Genomic DNA, 20,075 nt, shown 5'->3' on the forward strand with positions numbered 1-20,075 from the left:
GAAAGCTTATTTGTGACAATCTTTTTGTTGTGCCAATCTGCGACTCAGCATCCCCGTATATGGTGAGTGGCAACTTTCCTTTTCGTCATATTCTATCAAGATATTAAATATTTTAATTTAATTTTTAATTTATTATTTGCTCTTAATAATTAGTGTTGTATGCATTGCATTGTTAACAATGTATAAATATTTTTACAGTGGCAAATTACAAATATTTTACAATATGCTACAAGTACTATACTTATTTCAACAGCAGGATTGTTTCTTATGTCATTATTTAAGTAATATCCAAGTTATTTGAGCAGTTTTGGATGTGCCACTGCTTGAGATGCATTTTGAATTTATCCCCTGTCAACAACTCAACTTCATTTCATAATAAATCATGTAATACAGCTCCTTTGACATAGGGGCCTTTTACTGTTAAAGTTAATCTTCTGTTAACTATGTGAAAGTCTTTTTTGTGTCTTATGTCATGGTTGTGAATTCCATATTCCTATTTGTGACCTTTCCTATTTGTTACCTTAGTATCTTTTTTCGGTGGGATATTAGTGTGTCAAGTCCCACCCCACAGTACTGTTTCATAAGACAAGAAAGGGCATATGAATCCAAAATATATAGTACTTACAGTTTCAGAATTAAGATATTGGCTAATCTCCGTAATACATATTGACTGGATACTATTTATTTGCACACATGGTCAACTTGTTGCTTTCATGAATGTTCATCATGTATGTATGAAGCCAAAAATTTACATTCTGAACAGTTTTTTGACAGAATTTCGTCAGTCATAATATTTTGTCTATTTGGACCATTCACTTTAAAGTGAGTAATGGTTTTTTTTCCTAAGTGAGCTGTAGACTTTCAGTAAAGTTCTGAGTCTCTTTAACTGGGCTGGGCTCACTGTCAGCACAAAAGATGACAGATGTGTCATCAGTATAAATAGTGATCAAATGCTAATTATCTAGAGAACTTGGGAAATCATTTACATAAGATATGAGTAAGAACAGACCTAAAATGGAGCCCTGAGGACAACCAAAATTAATATTTATTTTTCTTGACTGTTTCCTCTCCAGTATGTATAATTTCTGTACACTGTTGTCTACCTCACAGGACACTACAACATCCACAGATGTATAAGCAGAGAAGAAACCCAGGCAGAACTTAGCACATCTGAATGTGAAGTACATTAGAAAGAAACTCAGTGTACTACAGGTGTTTGTAAATGAGCATTCGCCATAAGTGTTGGTATTAACTGAACATGGTCCAAAATGTAATGAAATTAACTATTATAAGCTGGATGGTTATGTATTAGTAAACGGCTATTGTAGGAAACAGCATAAGGGTGAAGGTATGGCAATCTTTGTGAAAGAACATATTCAGTCTAAGAAACTTAAATTTATTGAGCACTACAGTGAAGAGGGGATATTAGAAGTGAGTGGTACTGCAATTCAACTAAAAGAGCATTGAGTCAGTGCAGTAAAACATAAAGTAGTAGGAATATACAGACCACCTTGTGTAGATGTAATTCATTTTGTCAACAGCTTCAGTACCGTAATTAGGCAAACTGGTCCCAATGACCTTATTATATTTGGAGACCTTAATTTTGATGTTAACTCCAACAACCTAGCTAACATGAAACTTGTAGATGTATTAACTCCAGGCAATCTTAGAAATATAGTTGCCATGGATACCAGGAGTCTCAGATTGTAGTCCTGCCAGTATAGATTATGCATTAATTAACAAAACTGCTGAAGACACTGTTAAGTATAGTAACATAGACTTTCATTACTCAGACCATCTTTCACAGGAGAAACAGTTCCTAAAATAGCACCAAAAACTTTTGAAGAAACAAGTTATGAGCAATAGTAACATCAACTCTCTAAAAATTAAACTATCTGAGGAGAAATGGGATAAAATCTACAATGTGGAAGGACCAGATAACAAATGCAATGAGTTTTATAACATCTTATTGAAACACTTTGATTCCTGTTGTCCCATTAAAGAAATGTAACAGGGCCAATACACAGTCAGTGTTATAGCTGCATGGCAGAATATGGAGATGCGAAGCTGCCAAGTTGGGGAACCACTGGAGGTATCACTAACAACAAACAGACAGGACAGATGAGCAAGTAGGCGACAACAGACACTATGACTGACCAGGGCACAACACGATACAACCAAGCAAGAACTGAGGTGATAAACACGGTGAGACAACAACTCAGCAACACTCCAAACAATGACAGTGTGCATCTCAATACACGGAACTGGAATGCAGTATGGCCAAGATGCACATGTAAACTACAGCAAGTACCAGACTGCCAGGCTACTGCCACTTGGCCACCTAAATACATGACCACGGGAAACACAATTGGTCACAGACTTAACATGGCACGGAGAGTGGCGCATTTACACAGCGAGGCTCACGGCACAGGTGCACACCATAGCAAAGAGCCCATAGTGGATATCCAGCTCCATACCCTCTGGCATGCATTCAACTTCTGTGCTTTCCGACACCAGATCCCTCTCCCCCGAAACCTGTGCATAGGGGCGGAAACACCCCGGACGTTGCCGTGGTGGGTGGAAGGAGGGAGACACTTTGTCATCGACCACCAGCAGGGGGTTGGGAGCGCAGGCTGTCAAAGCCTTTAAAACATCACTGGAGGGCAGGGCACTGCATGTCGCCTCCAATCCTCATGGATGCGGGAAGGAGTGCCGGGGTGCCTGTGGGGAGCCGGCGGCTGTCAGCAGTGGGACTGACTTGAGGGCCTTGTACATACCATAAGGAGCCAGGGGGTTGGGGGTCATAAGGTACCGCGAAAGAGTGGCGCTTGAGCCCCTTCTGTGACTGTACCGATGTCACACGCTGCTGACGGGTCACAATTACTGTGAGTCCAGGCAGCCTTGCCCTCATATGAGTGCGCCTACACGGCCATGCCCGGATGTAGCGCTGAGAGGATCGGAAGCGGAGCTCAGAAGGCGACAGTGTCAGCAGATGGAGTAGGGTCCGTGGTTGCTGCCCATGGAGGAGTTTGGCCGGACTATGATCATCAATCAGCGTGGTGCAATAAGTGCTCAAGAATAAGGTGACAGAGGATTTGATCGCTTTTGTCAGCTGTTGTTCATATGTCCTCCCCAGTTGTTCTGCTGTGCCATTGGAGGATGGATGGAACGGATGGATGAGTTTGATATCGTTGGCCTCACATAATGCGTGGAAGGAGGCTGCTGTGACTTGGAGGTCGTTATCGGAGACCAAGTATGAGGCAGGCCTTCAATGGCAAGAACCTGAGCCAAGGCTGTGAGTGTGGCATCACTCGCGGTGGACGCCATGTGCACCATATACCTGTATCTGGAGTATGCATCCACAATGAGTAACCACATTGATCCCAAGAACAGGCCTGCAAATTGAGATGGATGCGGTCCTAGGACCGGTGAGGCATGGGCCAGGGTGCAAATGATCGCAAAGGGCTGGCTTAATGACACGCACGCACTGTGCACCCAGGGACCAAGCGTTCAGTGTCACCACCGATGCCGGGCCAATACATATGCCAGCAAGCCAATGCCTTCATACGGGATCCCTCCCAGTGTCCATGGTGTAGCAAGCATAGGACGTGGTGGCGCAAATCAGGTGAGAGGATCACCCAATGATCGTCAGCCTTCACAACCAACAGGACACCCGACACACCCAAGAGCCTGTGTGAGATGTGCCACTAGGGGCTGAATTCAGTTTTCAACGAGCGAATCAGCAATCTGTGCAACCGTGATGGGAAATCCATCCAGTGGATCTTGGCAGGCCATATCAGTGTGAAAGCAGAGGACTTCCTGCTGGTCGAACTCAGGTTCAGGGCCCGGAGTGGGACGTGACATGGCATGTGCATTGGAGTGTTGAGAGGTGGGCTTATATCAGATAACGTAAGTGTAATTGTGTAAGAACAGTGCCCAGTGCTGGAGACATTGGGCAGTTTGCTCTGGGAGGTGTGTGTGTGTGTGTGGGGGGGGGGGGGGGGGGGGGGCGCTGAATAGGATAACCAAAGGCTTGTGATCAGTGAGGAGAGTGAACTTCGTCCCTAACAGGTAGATGTGAAACTTTTGAATGGCAAACACAATCTCCAGAGCTTCTTTCTCAATCCGAGAGCAGTTCCTCAGGATAGTGTCTTGGACACATTTGCAGTGGGCTGGTCTGAGCCATCCTCATGCCTGTGAGCCAAAACCATAGGCTGAAGCATTGGCCGCCACAACCAGGGGGCAGTCCGGAATGAAGGGAGTCAGGCAAGGGGCAGACTTGAGCGTAGTTTTCAAGCAGAGAAAAGCTTGATCACAGGCTGAAAGGCACCCCTTTGTGACACAAGCGATTGAGGGGCTGTGCAACATCAGCAGCCTGGGGTAAAAACTTTAAGTAGTAGTTAACCTTGACCAAAAAAACTGGAGGTAAGATAAATCCATGGAGCGGGGAAGGGACGAATTCGACTTCTGGTTGAAAGAAACTACACTTTTCCAGCCAACAGTGTAAGCCTGCGGCCTGCAGGGCATGAAATAAGGTACCGAGGTTTTGCAAATGCTCGTGGCATGTACGGCTGGTGACCAAAGTGTCACTGAGACAATTGACACGAGCTGGGGTGGGCTGTGTGAGCTGCTCCAGGTACTTCTGGGAAGTTGCTGGCACTGAGGAAATACCAAATGGAAGGTGCTTATATTTATATAATCCAAAAAGCATGTTGATGACAATGATGATCTGGGATTCCTCATCTAAGGGTAATTGGTGGTAAGCCTCCGCCAGGTCAGTCTTAGAGAGTACTCACCATGCGCCAGTTTGGCGAGAAGGTCTTCCTGCTGGGGAATGGGATAAGTTTCAAGCAGGGACTGTGCATTGATTGTAACTCTGAAATCCCCACATAGACAAAGGGAGCCAGTGGGTTTCCTGATCACAGCTAACAGAGTCACCCAAGCACTCACTTTCAGGGGCTCATTGATGCCAGTAGCCTGCAGTCAATCAAGCTCCTGCTTGGCTGCTGGACGTAAGGCCATGGGAAAGGGTCAAGCCTGGAAGAACCATAGCTGAACATCTGGCCAGAGAGCAATGTGCACCTGGAAGCCCAAAGCACAACCAATCGCAGCGAGGTGGGAGACGGCTCCGGGAACCCAGGTGTGTAAATGTCACCAGATTGATTAAGGAGACGGTAGCCTCTGTATCAACCTGAAAACATACGTCCACATTAAAATAGTGGAGCACGAGGAACAACTTCTGCATCAATGGGGCGTCCAGTGGAATGACTGATTGCAGTGTGTGCACTGTATCATAAAGCCCCGTGGGTAAGGAGCAGGAGTGGGTTAAGTGGCTGTGACAGACAGATCAGAGATGGCTGGCTTTCTGACAGAGAGTTCACGTCTTCTAGCAATGGGGACAGTCTGCATAAGAATGGGCAGAAAAGCACTACTGCAGGCAAGACGGAAGTGACTCCCAATGAGGGGCAACCAGTGGCTCCAAAACCATAGAGACATTGTACAAGGAGGAGTCTCAACAACATTGCTCCCTGTGGGCTGTACCACGCCAACAGCATCATGGAGGCACCCACAGGGAGGACTCTAATGCTGCCACCTGTGGCCTCGCCATGAGACACTTGTTCGTCGCTTTTGCAATTTCAAAGAGTGGGCTATGCACAGAATGTCTTCCAGTGAGGGGTTATCAAGTCTTAGCGCAGCCGTACGGATGTCTGGATCGGGCGCCAGTTGAACAAATATTTCGCGAATCAAGAAGTCTGCATATGATGCCTTACAACACTGATTGGTGCAAGTGAAGTCTTATTTGCAGCTGAGACCCTGCAAGTCAGTGACCCAAGAACAGTATGACGGACCAGGCTGTTCGTGGTACTGGTGTAACTCAAGCCAAGATGCCCTAAAGGAGAGAGCCATGGAGTATGACAATGGGGCCAACTTGTGGAGCAGAAAGTACATGTCTGATGATGCCCAGTACAAGAATAACAACCACAGTAGGGAGTCATCCATGACCTGAAACACTGTGGAATGTTGTTTCAGACGATGCAAGTGTGTTTCCCGGTCTTCCTTAACATCGTTAAATGGCAGAAACAACAGCGGACATGGGGAAGCGTCAGAAACTGGGACACCTGGGACCTGGTGTGGTAGGGCGTCCCATGCCGTGGCTTTGTGTGTCAGCAACTATAAAGATTGCTGTAAGACGTCTAACTGGTGGTGTTGCTGCTGCTGCTGCTGCTGTCTGAGCTGCTGCTGTTGCTCCAGGAGACAGACCAACTTAGCCTCCATGCTACTGAACCTTTTACATCATTGCATAGATTATAGCCACACTCAGCAAAATATGGAGACGTGAAGCTGCCAGGCGGGTGAGCCACTGGAGGTATTGCTAACAAAGAACAGACAGGACAGATGAACAAGTAGGGGATGACAAACACTAAAACTGACCAGGACATAACACAAGGCAAGCAAGCAAGAACCGAGGTGGTAAAAACGGCAAGACAACAACACAGGAACACTGCAAACAATGACAGTATGTATCTCAATGCATAGAACTGGAAGGCAGTATGGCCGAGATGCACATGCGAACTACGGTGAGTACCAGACTGCGGGGGGGAGCGCCGTGCAACCACCAAAATACATGACTACAGCAAATGCGGTTGGCCGCAGGCTTCATTTGGTATGGAGAGTGCCACACTCGCACGGAGCACAGAGACCCTTAGTGGGTATCCAGGTACATACCCCGTGGCGCACATTCAGCTTCCGCTCCTTCCGACACCAGAGTCAGAGTGGATGAAATAACAAATTCAGACTTCCAGACAGCCTTGTTAAACTCACATAAAATATTCATTACCTAGATGGCCTGTACAAATCAACAACACTACACGTTTTTAAACAAAAATATAACACAGCTAAGAAAAACTGTAAAGCGGAACTTTGAAACTGTAGAAAACAAGTCCACAGTAATGAAATCTCACAACCTAAAAATGTAAGGGAAGTGTCCTGAAAACTGATCAGTAAGTATCGAGAAACATCCACAACTAAGCAGAGCAAGCCCTTATGCATTACACAGGATAGTAATAATATAAAAGAACCAAAAGTATAATGTAACCTTATTTCATATCACCAACAACAATCCAACGCACACTTTAGAAATGTGCTGAACGATACCAAATGACACCCCTCAAGCAGTGAGTTTTGAATTGGATGAGGTTAAAGAAAGTGATATAAGCAAGATAATCTTCAAATTAAAGAACAAATATTCAGCTGGATGGGATGGGATGTCAAGTGTAGTAGTTAAAAAAATGCATAAAAGAAATAGTTAAATCACTAATTTACCTTATAAACTGTAGTATTAGAGAAAGCACTTAACCTTGTAGTTTGAAAATAAGCATCGTTAAACCAGTGCATGGGAATGGGAGTATAAAAGAGGTTTCAAACTATCGCCCAATATCATTGATCCCTACCTTTAGTAAGGTGTTTTAAATGATTATCCTTTCTCAGCTCTCTGCTTATTTTACACAGAACAAATTGTTAACAGAAAAACAGCATGGCTTTATAAAAGATTGGTGCACCACTACTGCAGTTACTGAATGTCTCCATAAAACTGACACCCTCCTAGGCCAAGATATGAAGACAGCAGGCATATTCTTAGATTTTTCCAAAGCCTTCAACTTAGTCAACCATAGGTTGCTCGTTAAGAAATTGAAGGCTTGCAACATCAGTGCAATTACTCGTCTGTGCAATTACTGACCACATACCTGTACTTGGCAAATCGCAAACAGTTTACTTAACTTTCATGTAAAATAGATAATTAGGTATCAGGTTTCCAGTCTTCTAGAGATGCAGGGATTGATCCTTGGTTCCTTTCTCTCCTTGGTTTATGTCAATGTTATGACACAACCCTTCAACTCACATCTAGTAACCTATGCCAATGACACCTCCCTCTTATTTTATGAAAAAAGACTTGGAGACATTATGCTCAGCTGCAACTAAGGGTGTGATGGAAATAATTACATATTTTCTACACCAGGATCTAAACATCAACATCAGTAAATCCTAGCTACTAACATTTAAAACATCTGGTTCTCAAGAGGCTGAAAGAAACAATTTTTTTTTATTACATCAGCAAAAACAGATAACATTAAATTTCTTGGTGTCCACCTGGACAAAGATCTCCACTGGGTAAACCACATTACTTCTGTTTGTGAGAAAATCTACAGAAGCTGGTATCTGATAATTCAGCTGGCAAAAATAGTCCCGAGTCAAACACTAAAAATTGTTTACTATGGAATAGTTTATCCATTTCTTAATTATGGCATTGAAATGTGGGGTTGTGTGGCAGACCTGCACCTGAATAAAATATTAGTATTACAGTAAAGAACCATTGGGTTAATGCATGGACTAAAGTCCAGAGTGACCTGCCATGAAACCTTTGACAACATAAGTATCTAAAAGTATAGTCCTTGTATTTGTATCAACTTATTATCTTTTTCCTGAATAGTAAAAACAAAGTAAATAAGTGCAATGATACACATAATTATGATAATAATAATAATAATAATAATTTTATTGTCATTCGGCCATTACAGCAATAGACAACGTCATATACATACTAAAATACAATTAATAGTTTGAAAGAAACAACAGGTTTCTTGTTAACATTGTAGTATTATATTACAGTTGATAAATTCTCTTATGTCATAGAATGGGTGGAGGACTAGCCAGTCATGAATTGTTTGTTTGAATAATTGTTCAGGTAATACTTGAACAGATTGAGGAAGCATACTAGTGTTGAGTTTGTATCTGTTCTTGGGCGCCATGACCGACCTCATTTGAACTCTTCTGTCAAGAGAGTTAATTTGGAGCTGGAACGGCTGCTCATGTCGGGTGCGGGGTCACACATTGGTGTGGTTCATGTTGATTCTCTCAGTAGGTGGGATTATACTAGGCATGGCCTTCACCTCAACAGGAAGGGGAAGGGTAAATTGGCTGTGGAAATAGCAGGAAAGTTAAAGGGGGGAGGCACTGTCATGAGTGGTAAAATACCAGTGGTTATAGGATTCAGAAAAGACCCTTTTTTAGGGTAGGGAGGACAGAAAGAAAGCAAATTTTAAGAGAGGTTAGAACTGAGACAAACCTTCAGTTTGAAAAAGAAATCAAAAAACATAATTCCAGCTTATTACATCAGCATAAACAGCCATTGGTTAAGAATTTTCAACTGTCAGCAGATATTTTAACTCCACCCAATTTTAACTCAGACAATGTGAAATGTCAGCTATCTTTATTGCATCAAAATATTCGAGGACTGAGAAATAAAATTAATGAATTAACTATATGCATAGATGAATTAGAGTCTTCAAACCCAGCTGACATAATCTGCCTCTCTGAACATCATGTGACCACTGGTATAGAACTTTTAAGTGTTACAGGGTTTAGGTTAGCATCTCACTTTTGTAGATCAGAAATGGAGAAAGGAGGAGTTGCCACATTCATCAGGAACTGTCATAAATTTAAGAACATAGACATTCATAAATTTTGCCTAGAACAGCATATGGAAGCATGTGCAACAGAATTAGATTTTCACAAAAAATCTTTCATAATATTAAGTGTATATCGAGCACCTGCAGGTAACTTTAATCTGTTTGTAAACCACCTTGAAGCTGTACTGGCCCATTTAATAACCAAAAACAAAGAAATAGTGGTTGCTGGTGATTTCAATGTAGATTTCCTTAAAGACTCTCCGAATAAGAACTTATTTGAGTTAGTAACACTATCATTCAACTTAATTCCCACAGTAAAATTCCCCACTAGGATAGCCACTTGCTCACAAACAGCCATTGATAATATCTTTATAGAAAAGTCCAATGAACAAAATTATATTACAAAACCAATAGCCAATGGCCTCTCAGACCATGACATGCAGTTCCTTCTGTTAAATGTTAATACTGAACAGGATATAAAATCTGTTAAATCTGAGCTCAAGAGGGTAATCAGTAAGCCAAAAATTGATTATTTTAGGACACTCCTCAGAGACATTCACTGGACTGATGTTTACAGTGCTCATGGCATGAATGAAAAATATAACATTTTTGCTAATAAAGTGCTTACCTTATTTGAACACTGCTTTCCCCCAAAACTTACCAAGGTTAGAGGAAAATCTACAAAGAAGCCATGGATTACTCGAGGAATAAGGGTATCTTGTAAAACAAAAAGAAAACTGTATCTGTCAATCCGAAACATTTCCAATGTTGATGCTATAGCACATTATAAGAAATACTGCAAAATATTAAAGACTGTAATATGGATGTCAAAGCAAATATATTACAAGGAAAAGATAGTCATATCAGATAACAAAATAAAGACAATATGGGATATAGTGAAGGAGGAGACCGGTAGGACCAGACATGAAGAGGAACAAATAGCATTAAGAGTAAATGATACATTGGTGACAGATGTGTATAGTGTTGCAGAACTTTTTAACAAACATTTTATAACTGGTACTGAAAAGATGGGGTTGTCAGGTTCGGTAGATGCTGCTATGGATTACCTTAGTCCAGACATTTCAAGTAATTTCCATAATATGAATTTGACCCTCACTACCCCAACAGAAATAATGTCCATCATAAAATCTTTAAAATCAAAAACATCTAGTGGGTATGATGAAATATCAACAAAGTTAATTAAAGAATGTGATTCTGAGCTAAGTAACATATTAAGCTATCTGTGTGACCAGTCGTTTATCAGTGGAATATTTCCTGAATGGCTGAAATATGCTGAAGTTAAGCCACTGTTTAAGAAGGGAGATAAAGAAATAGCATCAAATTTCCGTCCAATTTCACTGTTACCAGCATTCTCAAAAATTTTCGAAAAAGTAATGTACCGTCGTCTTTATAACCATCTTATCTCAAATAACATACTGTCAAAGTCACAGTTTGGATTTCTAAAAGGTTCTGATATTGAGAAGGCTATCTTCACTTACAGTGAAAATGTGCTTAATTCATTAGACAAAAAATTGCAGGCAACTGGTATATTTTGTGATCTATCAAAGGCATTTGACTGTGTAAATCACAATATCCTTTTAAGTAAACTAGAATATTATAGTGTAACAGGAAATGCTGCAAAATGGTTCAAATCTTATATCTCTGGCAGGAAACAAAGGGTGTTATTAGGAAAGAGCTTGATACATGTCTATCAGGCATCATCCAACTGGGAACTAATTACATGTGGGGTCCCACAAGGTTCCATTTTGGGGCCCTTACTTTTTCTTGTGTATATCAATGACCTTTCATCAGTAACATTACCAGATGCCAAGTTTGTTTTGTTTGCCGATGATACAAACATTGCAATAAATAGCAAATCAAGTGTAGTCTTAGAAAGATCAGCCAATAAAATATTTGTGGACATTAATCACTGGTTCCTAGCCAATTCTTTGTCACTAAACTTTGAAAAAACACACTACATGCAGTTCAGAACTTGTAAGGGGTGTCCCAAGAGTATATGTCTAACATATGATGACAAGAAGATAGAAGAAGTGGACAGTGTTAAATTCTTGGGATTACAGCTTGATAATAAATTCAATTGGGAGGAGCACACCACAGAACTGCTGAAGCGTCTTAACAAATCTCTGTTTGCAATGCGAATTTTGTCAGACGTAGGGGATATAAAAATGAAAAAGCTGGCATACTATGCTTACTTTCATTCCATAATGTCATATGGGATTATTTTTTGGGGTAATTCATCAAGCCAAGCTAAAGTTTTCCGGGCACAAAAACGTGCAGTAAGAATTATATGTGGTGTGAACTCAAGAACATCCTGCAGAAGCCTGTTTAGGGAACTAGGGATACTAACTACAGCTTCCCAGTATATTTATTCCTTAATGAAATTTGTCGTTAAAAATATATCACTTTTTCAAACCAACAGCTCAATTCATGGAATCAATACTAGAAATAAGAATAATCTTCACAAGAATTTAAAGTCACTTAGTCTTGTACAAAAAGGTGTGCATTATTCAGGAACACACATTTTCAATAACTTGCCAGCAGCCATAAAAAGCTTAACAACCAATGAAATTCAGTTTAAGAGAAGCCTAAAGGATTTATTGGTGGCCAACTCCTTCTACTCCATTGATGAATTTCTTAGTAAAACCAACTGATTTGTATATAAGTACAACATAACTTCTGCACAATTTCAGTGCAGTAATGTGTTCACTGAAAATTTGTGTGTGTGTGTGTGTGTGTGTGTGTGTGTGTGTGTGTGTGTGTGTGTGTGTGTGTGTGTGTGTGTGTGTGTGTAAGTATAATCTAACTTCTGCACCATTTCAGTGCAGTAATGTGTTCATTGTAAATAACTATTACAGTAGTTGTATTACATGTTTATTACCTTATAAATAAATAAAAAACGTTTTTTATTTTAAATTCAGTGCATTAGTATTTGTAAAATGACTCTTAGTGTTCATTAAAAATGACGATCATTCCACTTGGGACCTGTGGAATGGTACATTAGCTTATTTGTTTTAGTTGTAAATATTTGTCATGTATTGTTGTTTTTCTGACATGTTCCACATCCAGGAGGACCTCCTCACTACGGATCAATTGGAATGAAAGTAAATCTAATCTAATCTAAAATTAAATAATTTGTACCCCATGATTTCGTAGCTGTTGAGTGACTTTGACAACCTGTGGTAAGGAATATAGAGGCACCTATTCCTTCTTGTATTGTGGCTGTGTACATTTTCTCTGGTTTTTGTTTCTGGTAATTTCTTCTTCGTATAAATTAGAACATAGTATATGTACAAGTTTATAACAGTCATGATTTTCTGTTCACAGAACAATGGTTTACAGTGTGCCTTATATGCAGAACCAGTAATTATCCTAATAGCTTTTTTTTGCAGTATTAATATGTCATGTACACAGCTAGAGTTCCCCCAAAAAATAATTCCATATGTTATTATACTTTGAAAGAATGAAAAATAGGATGTTCTAACATATTTTTCAGGAACACAATCCATAAGTCGCCTTAACAGGTAAATAACTCTAGACAATTTACCACTAATATATTGTACATGTTGACCCCAAGATAATTTATCATCAATGTATACCCCCAAAAATTTGACATAACTTGGATTGTCTGACAGAAGCTTGTCTCTAAGACTACAGACCATCTGCTGTGTTTTGTTTTCATTCAGCAGGAATCCATTTGCCTTGAACCAATAGGATGCTTGGTCAATTGTCTTTGCTGCACAAGTTTTAAGGCTATTGAAATCCTCACTAGCATGAAGAAATGTTGTATCATCTGCATACAACACAGTGGTGGACTTGATAAATGACGGCAGATCATTTATCATTATCAGGAACAAAAAGGGGCCCAGCACAGATCCCTGCGGAACACCTACCTTGACTTGCTCTATACTCGACATTTCTCTCCCTACACAAACAACTTGCTTACGATTCTGAAGATATGATTTTATTAATTTAAGGCTGTTATGTCTAATGCCATAGAATTCCAGTTTTTCTAGGAGTGGCTTATGCTTTACACAGTCAAAAGGTTTGCTTAGATCACAAAATGTGAGTTGAGCATAACTACTTCAGGCAGGGGACAAAATTAAAAATAACTGACAATAGTCCTTATATTAATGGGCAGATGTGATTCAACAAGTTGCACATGCTTAAATAAATGTTTATATTCACTCAGTGAAATATAATCTACTTGCCCTATGTTGTAACATGTAATATAATTAGAATATTAAGATGAATGTATGTACCACTGCTGTATGTATGTGTTATCTATATTAATCTACTCAACATATGTATGACTTTTGCAAAAGGCATCAGCTTGATGGCCTACACGAATAAACAAATATGTTTCCAGCAACTGCATGAGTTTTCCAGTGACATCACTCATCACAGTTTTTGATGAGAGCATGTGTCATGATGCACTCTATCAAAAGCTTTTGAGAGATCAAGGAAGATTTTGAGAGGTCAAGGAATACTCCTGCTGCTGGCAACTTTTCATTTATTTTTTCAAGTGCACAATGGACAGATTGTACTGCTATTGATGTGGTACTTTGACCTCTTCTGAAGCCATGTTGGAAATCACCTAATATATCAGAATTTTTGTAATGTTCCAAGATTCCTTTTAACATTATTTTCTCAATCAACTTGCTTAATTTGAGTTAACAACAATGAGTCTATAGTTTTGAACATGTTTCCTTTCTCCTTTTTTATGGAAGGGTTTGGCTACAGCCAATTTCATCTTGTCACGGTATACACCATCTTCAAGAACACAGTTTAGATGAACTAATAATGGTTTCACTAGTTCACATTTGTATTTCTTCAATACATATGGAGAAATTTCATCTAATCCTGCAGAGCTATCAATTAGCTGCAGAATATCTGTGCATAGTACAGGTAGTGTACAACAATTCTGTTTGCTGGTGGCCTCGAATGTATGCCGTGTATCTGGTTCTTTTTCAAGAGTGCCTATAAAGTAATTATTAAAAATATTGCTAAATAGAAGAGGGTCAAACAATATCGTTGTTCACAGTTAATTCTACATTTTTAATTTTAGTTTCAGTTGCATTGTTTCTGATTTTATGAACAACTGATGAGTAAAACTCCGAGATGTTATCTGAATTTTGTATCTGCTGGCTAGTTCTTTCTGATTTTAGTCTCCTAACTTCTCTGTAATATTGATATCTGTATTGCTTGTAGAGTTCTTTATATCCCTTTTGTTTTAACCTCTAATTTTACAAGTTTTGATTTTAAAGGTGGATTTTTATTAGTACTTCCTTTTTTAATGGGAGCATGTTCTGTTTATTGTTGAGCCCAGTGGTAGTAATAACTGATTCCCAGAATTCTTGACTTGACTGCATTTTAGCTTACCAAAGTTGTTTGCAGATAGTATTTTCTTGTGTTCATACATTTTTGTTGGTTTGTTTGTATTGCATTTTAGCATTAGTGTCTGATTGTCTGACCTAAATTATGTGAGATGTGACCATTTATGATGTCTGCTGAGGTGATATGGTCGTAATTTGTCATAACATGAACTGCTACTCAGTACTAGTCCAAGTAGATCCTTAACCCCATAAGATAGAACGTAAGCTGTAAAACATGCTTTCCTAGCAGTCAAGTAAAGAACTGATGTTCAGATCCCCAAGTATGACAACATTCACACTTCTACAATCTGACATTAGTTTACTCAAAATGCTATCCAGTGGTTTCAGGAAAGCATCAAAATTTCCACAAGGGGATCTATAACATAGAAAGGGACAGTATGAAATATCCTTTGTTTTAAAAGGTTCCAAATTACCTTTGATTTATACTTGGAAGTTAGAATTTTCTATGGATGGTAAAGAAAGTAAGCTGTTTTCTTTTCAATGGAACCATGCTGGATCTGCTGTAATCAATTTAGGGTAACCATGGAAAAACTATAACAGGATTGCCCCGTGGCAGTGTAAACTACTATATTCCAAATCCAAGTCCAGTACCTTAGTACTATATGATCTCATTTGTTTTCCAAATATTTTATAGTTTTTGCCCTTTTTGGTGACATAGTGAAGAATTTTACAGTACTGCTTTAATGCATTTAAATTTTGATTGAAGCTTGCCCTTTTCATCAAACGAAGCCCTTTCTTCCTGGCACAAGATGTTAACCTCTCTCTCTCTCTCTTGCCCTCTACTACAATTGTCCATGACTATTGTGAAGGAAAACTGAATTCATAGTGTTCTGTGAATATTTTTAGAAAAGAATGAAATTTCTTATCTACTCTGTATGCATGGTGAACTTCTCCCCATTGTTCATCCTGTAAATTCTCCCTGTATTGTGTAATGCAATCAAATTTTTGTGTTGTGAATTGCAGTTTTCCCTTCTTAGCTAAACATGATTGTTGGGAATGCTTTATTGGTGCCACTTGACCATCATGATCATATAAGCTATTTTTACTATAGGGCTAATTAATATCTGTTTCATGGATGGTAAATGGATTTAAAAATCAATTATCATTCACTGTTGCACAGTATCCTTTTCTTCTTGTTGGGAATAGCAATGTGCTCATCAAACCAAAGCTTGGACATCAGTAATTCTATGTGCCCTCAATCAGAACTGTCAGAGATGAAATCAGAATTGAAATCTGCATGTTCAATCATTTCCCAGATATTCATATTTTTATTACTAGCTTCTCTAAGTGCTTAACACTATAACCTTGAGACTTTTTACATACCGGTGCATAAGATCAAGGCAGAAGAGCTACTAACTGCAGAAAAAAGGCACTTTGTTTCTGAAAATAACATTCAAACCCAAGCCGTAAGTTATTTTCATTTGTAGTTACCATTTTTATTTGTGGCTGGATTCATTTTGGGATAAGAATACAGTTGGAAGGGAAATGATGTTTTCTTATAATCAAGAGTCCTGAACACGAAAAATGCACTGCCTAAAGGTTTCTTTCATATATTTTTCACGCAGACGTTTATTTTCTTACAGGTGTCGTGTGTCAGCTGTCTTGTTATTGCATTTTGGTACATTGCGCTATTGTCTAAGATTTTTACTTCCTAGTTCATCTTCATTATTTGACTTACTGCTGATAAGGGAAATAATTTTTGCACCTATATTTCATTGGTTCATGCTTCAGTTCTTCACCTAGATGCTGCTACAACTACTTACATCCATGCAAAACTGCTTAGTTTGACCCGTTAGATAAAAACAGCAGCTGAGCAATGTAAAACTGGAGTAGTGTCATTGTGTCTCCCCAAGTAACTGTCCTCTAACATACATATACATACATCCATTACAACCTTCAATGCATGATTTGTTGTTGGCATCCTTGACAGCAGTTGTATGCAGTGCCTGCTTTCCTGCCTATTAATGTATAAGTTGACTCATTCCACATATCTGAACACTTTCCTTTGTGATGTTATTTATGGCACAGGATGTGTGCATGCATGAATGAATGAGATACAAAGACCATCCACTACATTTTGAAAAGTCCATCTGATGCAAATGTTTTATAATCTAAAACACCAACTGGTGAACAACACTAAGTTTTTTTTAAGCTACTTTCTCTGTTGAAGGTCATTATGCACCCAGTGGTAGTGTTACTACTTTCAGCACAAATGAGAATTTTTTCAGTTGCAGGAATTCTCTGAATGTATGGTTGTGTTGGTCAGGAGCAAAAACTATAAAAAATTAAAAATGGCCAATCGTCCCACTAAACTTTCCCAATAACTGTTGTCTTAATCAGCAATTGTGTTTTTGTGGGCCAAGTCACTTTACACACAGCTATCTATAGACCTACTGAAAACACTGTTAGGACTTAGTGTGTGGAACATTTTTTTATGCTTGATAAGGAAAACTGCTTGTCCAAGAAGAGGAGTTTCTCAAAATTTCAAGTAATTACACTGATACTGGATCTGAGTGTAATAAGATTACTTTATCTTATTAGTTTCTATCATGCCCTGTGCAGTTTGTGTATTAAGTACCTTGGATGCAAAATGCTTATGCTTTCAAAATCATGAAAATTTATTTTCCTCTTAACTTCAGTGCATGGGTCAACGACAAGACGGCGACGGCAGCACTCTGCTAGTGGTAGTGATTCATCGCAGACATCAATCCATCCATCTGCGTCAGCTGATTCAGCACTGGGATCTTCATCAGTAGCCACCACAACTGTAAGCAGTCCGCCTCGACATGCAACGCCACCATCTCTTTGCAGCAGTGCTTCGCCTCCACCATCCTGGGCATCCAGTCCACCCACATCTCCTGATGCAGCTGCAAATGCATCGTTTGTGGGTCTACATGATGACAGAACAACTCATCTAACTGCTGGTGCAAAGTCTTCCTCTGTTACTGCGTACCAGAGGCAACAGTCAGAACAAGTTAAGGGCACTGTAGTTATGGCAAAGGAAGTGGCACCTATTATTCTTCAGAAAGTGACATTTGCTTCCACAAGTGAGCTACGACAAACTCAGAAAGTGGCAGAACAAGCTCCAGTGATACATTCTAAAGAATTTCCTCCTACTGTAGAACAGCACCATGTTTCCAAAGGAAGTGGAATGCCTGTCTCCACACTACAAGTAGCAGACCAGTTATCTAAAAGTGCTAGCACTTCCTCTATGCCATCAGGTAGTGTTTCTTCTAAACAAGTGATAGTACAGGACCCTAAGACAAATACAGAAGCATTGGAACAAAGGCTAAGTGGTGACAGGAAGTACACTGCAAGTATATCAAGTATTGGGGGAGCTGTTTTGCGCTCAAAGACAGCAGACATAGAACGTATGTTGAGGATAGAGAAAGTGGAAAATGCAAAAGCACCACAGGTGGTTGAACCTACACATCAGGGAGACCAAGAGGATAAGAAGAAGTACACAAAGCGCAGGTATACTGAATCTCGTCATCAGACAAGGCATATTCCTGATGTAAACGCTTTGCGAGATGCAGGTGTAGCAGCAGATATGTCTGTACCCACAGTAACTGCAGCCCAAAGAAGAAACCAACAGCAACAGGGGCCTGTGTATAAGAGAAGAGAACTGATTGCTAGTGATCCAAAACAAAATGAAACATTTCTATAAACAGTTTTGTATTATATGATTGCTAGTCATCAGTGTGTTCCTGTTTTGTACTTGATAAATGTACCATGAAGAAAGAAACTGTCTGACATATGCTTCTATGATGTACATACACAACTTTTTCTTCACTAATCTATTCTTGTTGTATGTTTGTCTGTGCAATGTTACTACAAAATATTCACAACATTGCTTCTCAAAACAGATTTAATAAGACAATACCCCCCCCCCATCTCTCTCTCTCCCTCTCTTTCCCCCTCCCCCTGCCCCCTTCAACAACCTCTTCCCTCTCTTATTCTTACGAAGTACAATACTATAAGAGTACAGTCTGTATAACAAAAGAAATAGATTGTCATCACTAGTTTTATTATGAATGAATCTTATAATGACAAGTTTTACAGTGTTAAATCTACATTGTAACTAATAAAATTGCTGATTACTTTCTTTTCTGAGAGCAATTGGTGCAAAGGTTTTCCTTTACTATCAATTTTGTTATCATGTTCTATCCTAATTTGTCAAAAAGTTGATTTTATCATATCTCACTGTCACTTTTGAAAGATTAGTTTTTGCCATGTGTTATCAGTTCTGCTACATTACAAGTCACAGGAAGTACAACTCAAGTAAAACACAAATGAAATGTACAATGATTATACTCTGCATAAGATAAATGATTTCTCTGTACAATATTTATTTTACAGAAATACTGCATATAAATATAAATTTTAATTTGTAAAAGAGGTCATTATCCCTGATTTTTCTTTCCTTAATGCCTGTAATTGTCCATGTTCGACTCTTGTAATTAATTATGTCCATTACATGCTAAATGACTAAGTGCACTAAATCTGAAAAAACACACTCACAAATGTCATATCCAGTCACAAAACCTCATTATTTTATGTATGTCCACTGATATTTTATATATATAAATCATAAAGTGTCACAAACTCTGAAACGTGTATGGTATATGTACTGCTGACTGCACATTATTTAAAATTTCACTGATCAGACACAATTTCAAATTCCATAACAAATTTTGTAGTGGTAAGTCAGAAAGCTAAGAACAAAGAAAGTTTACGTGTTTACACACACACACACACACACACACACACACACACACACACACACACAATGGAAAGTCCTGGTTGGAATACCAACAATTATGGAAAGGACAGACTGCTACTCACTGTCAAGATGACACACTGAGTTGCATACAGATACAATGAAAAGACTTATAGATTATGCTTTTAGCCAAAGCCTCAATCAGAAAAGAAAACACACATGCACTCACACAAGCAAGCCCATCTCACACACACAGTCTAGACTGAAACTGAAACATGTCAAACAGTACACAAGAGAGAGACATAGTAAACTTTTCACAATTCATTTTCTGTTTCTTACAATAAACATCTATTGTTAATATAACCATTCTTTGGAAGTCTGCACATCTTCATGGCAGGATGGCAATCCACAGAATACTTATTTCCACATCTGAGCAGGTATTTCCTCTTGCGAAGTGACGGATTGCTGTCCAAC

At 39.2% G+C, this 20,075-nt stretch overlaps 1 protein-coding gene across 1 annotated transcript in view; it reads left to right on the forward strand.

Moving 5' to 3' along the window:
- Nucleotides 1–19,277, forward strand: part of LOC124788950 — a 462,645-nt gene extending 443,368 nt beyond the window's left edge. Inside the window, exon 12 of the mRNA XM_047256237.1 lies at nt 17,521–19,277. Coding sequence (XP_047112193.1) covers nt 17,521–18,548 — 1,028 coding nt within the window. The 3' untranslated portion in view covers nt 18,549–19,277. The remainder of the gene's footprint in view (nt 1–17,520) is intronic.
- Nucleotides 19,278–20,075: the final 798 nt, after the last annotated feature.

Source organism: Schistocerca piceifrons, chromosome 3, assembly GCF_021461385.2.
Source record: "Schistocerca piceifrons isolate TAMUIC-IGC-003096 chromosome 3, iqSchPice1.1, whole genome shotgun sequence".
NCBI lineage: Eukaryota > Metazoa > Arthropoda > Insecta > Orthoptera > Acrididae > Schistocerca > Schistocerca piceifrons.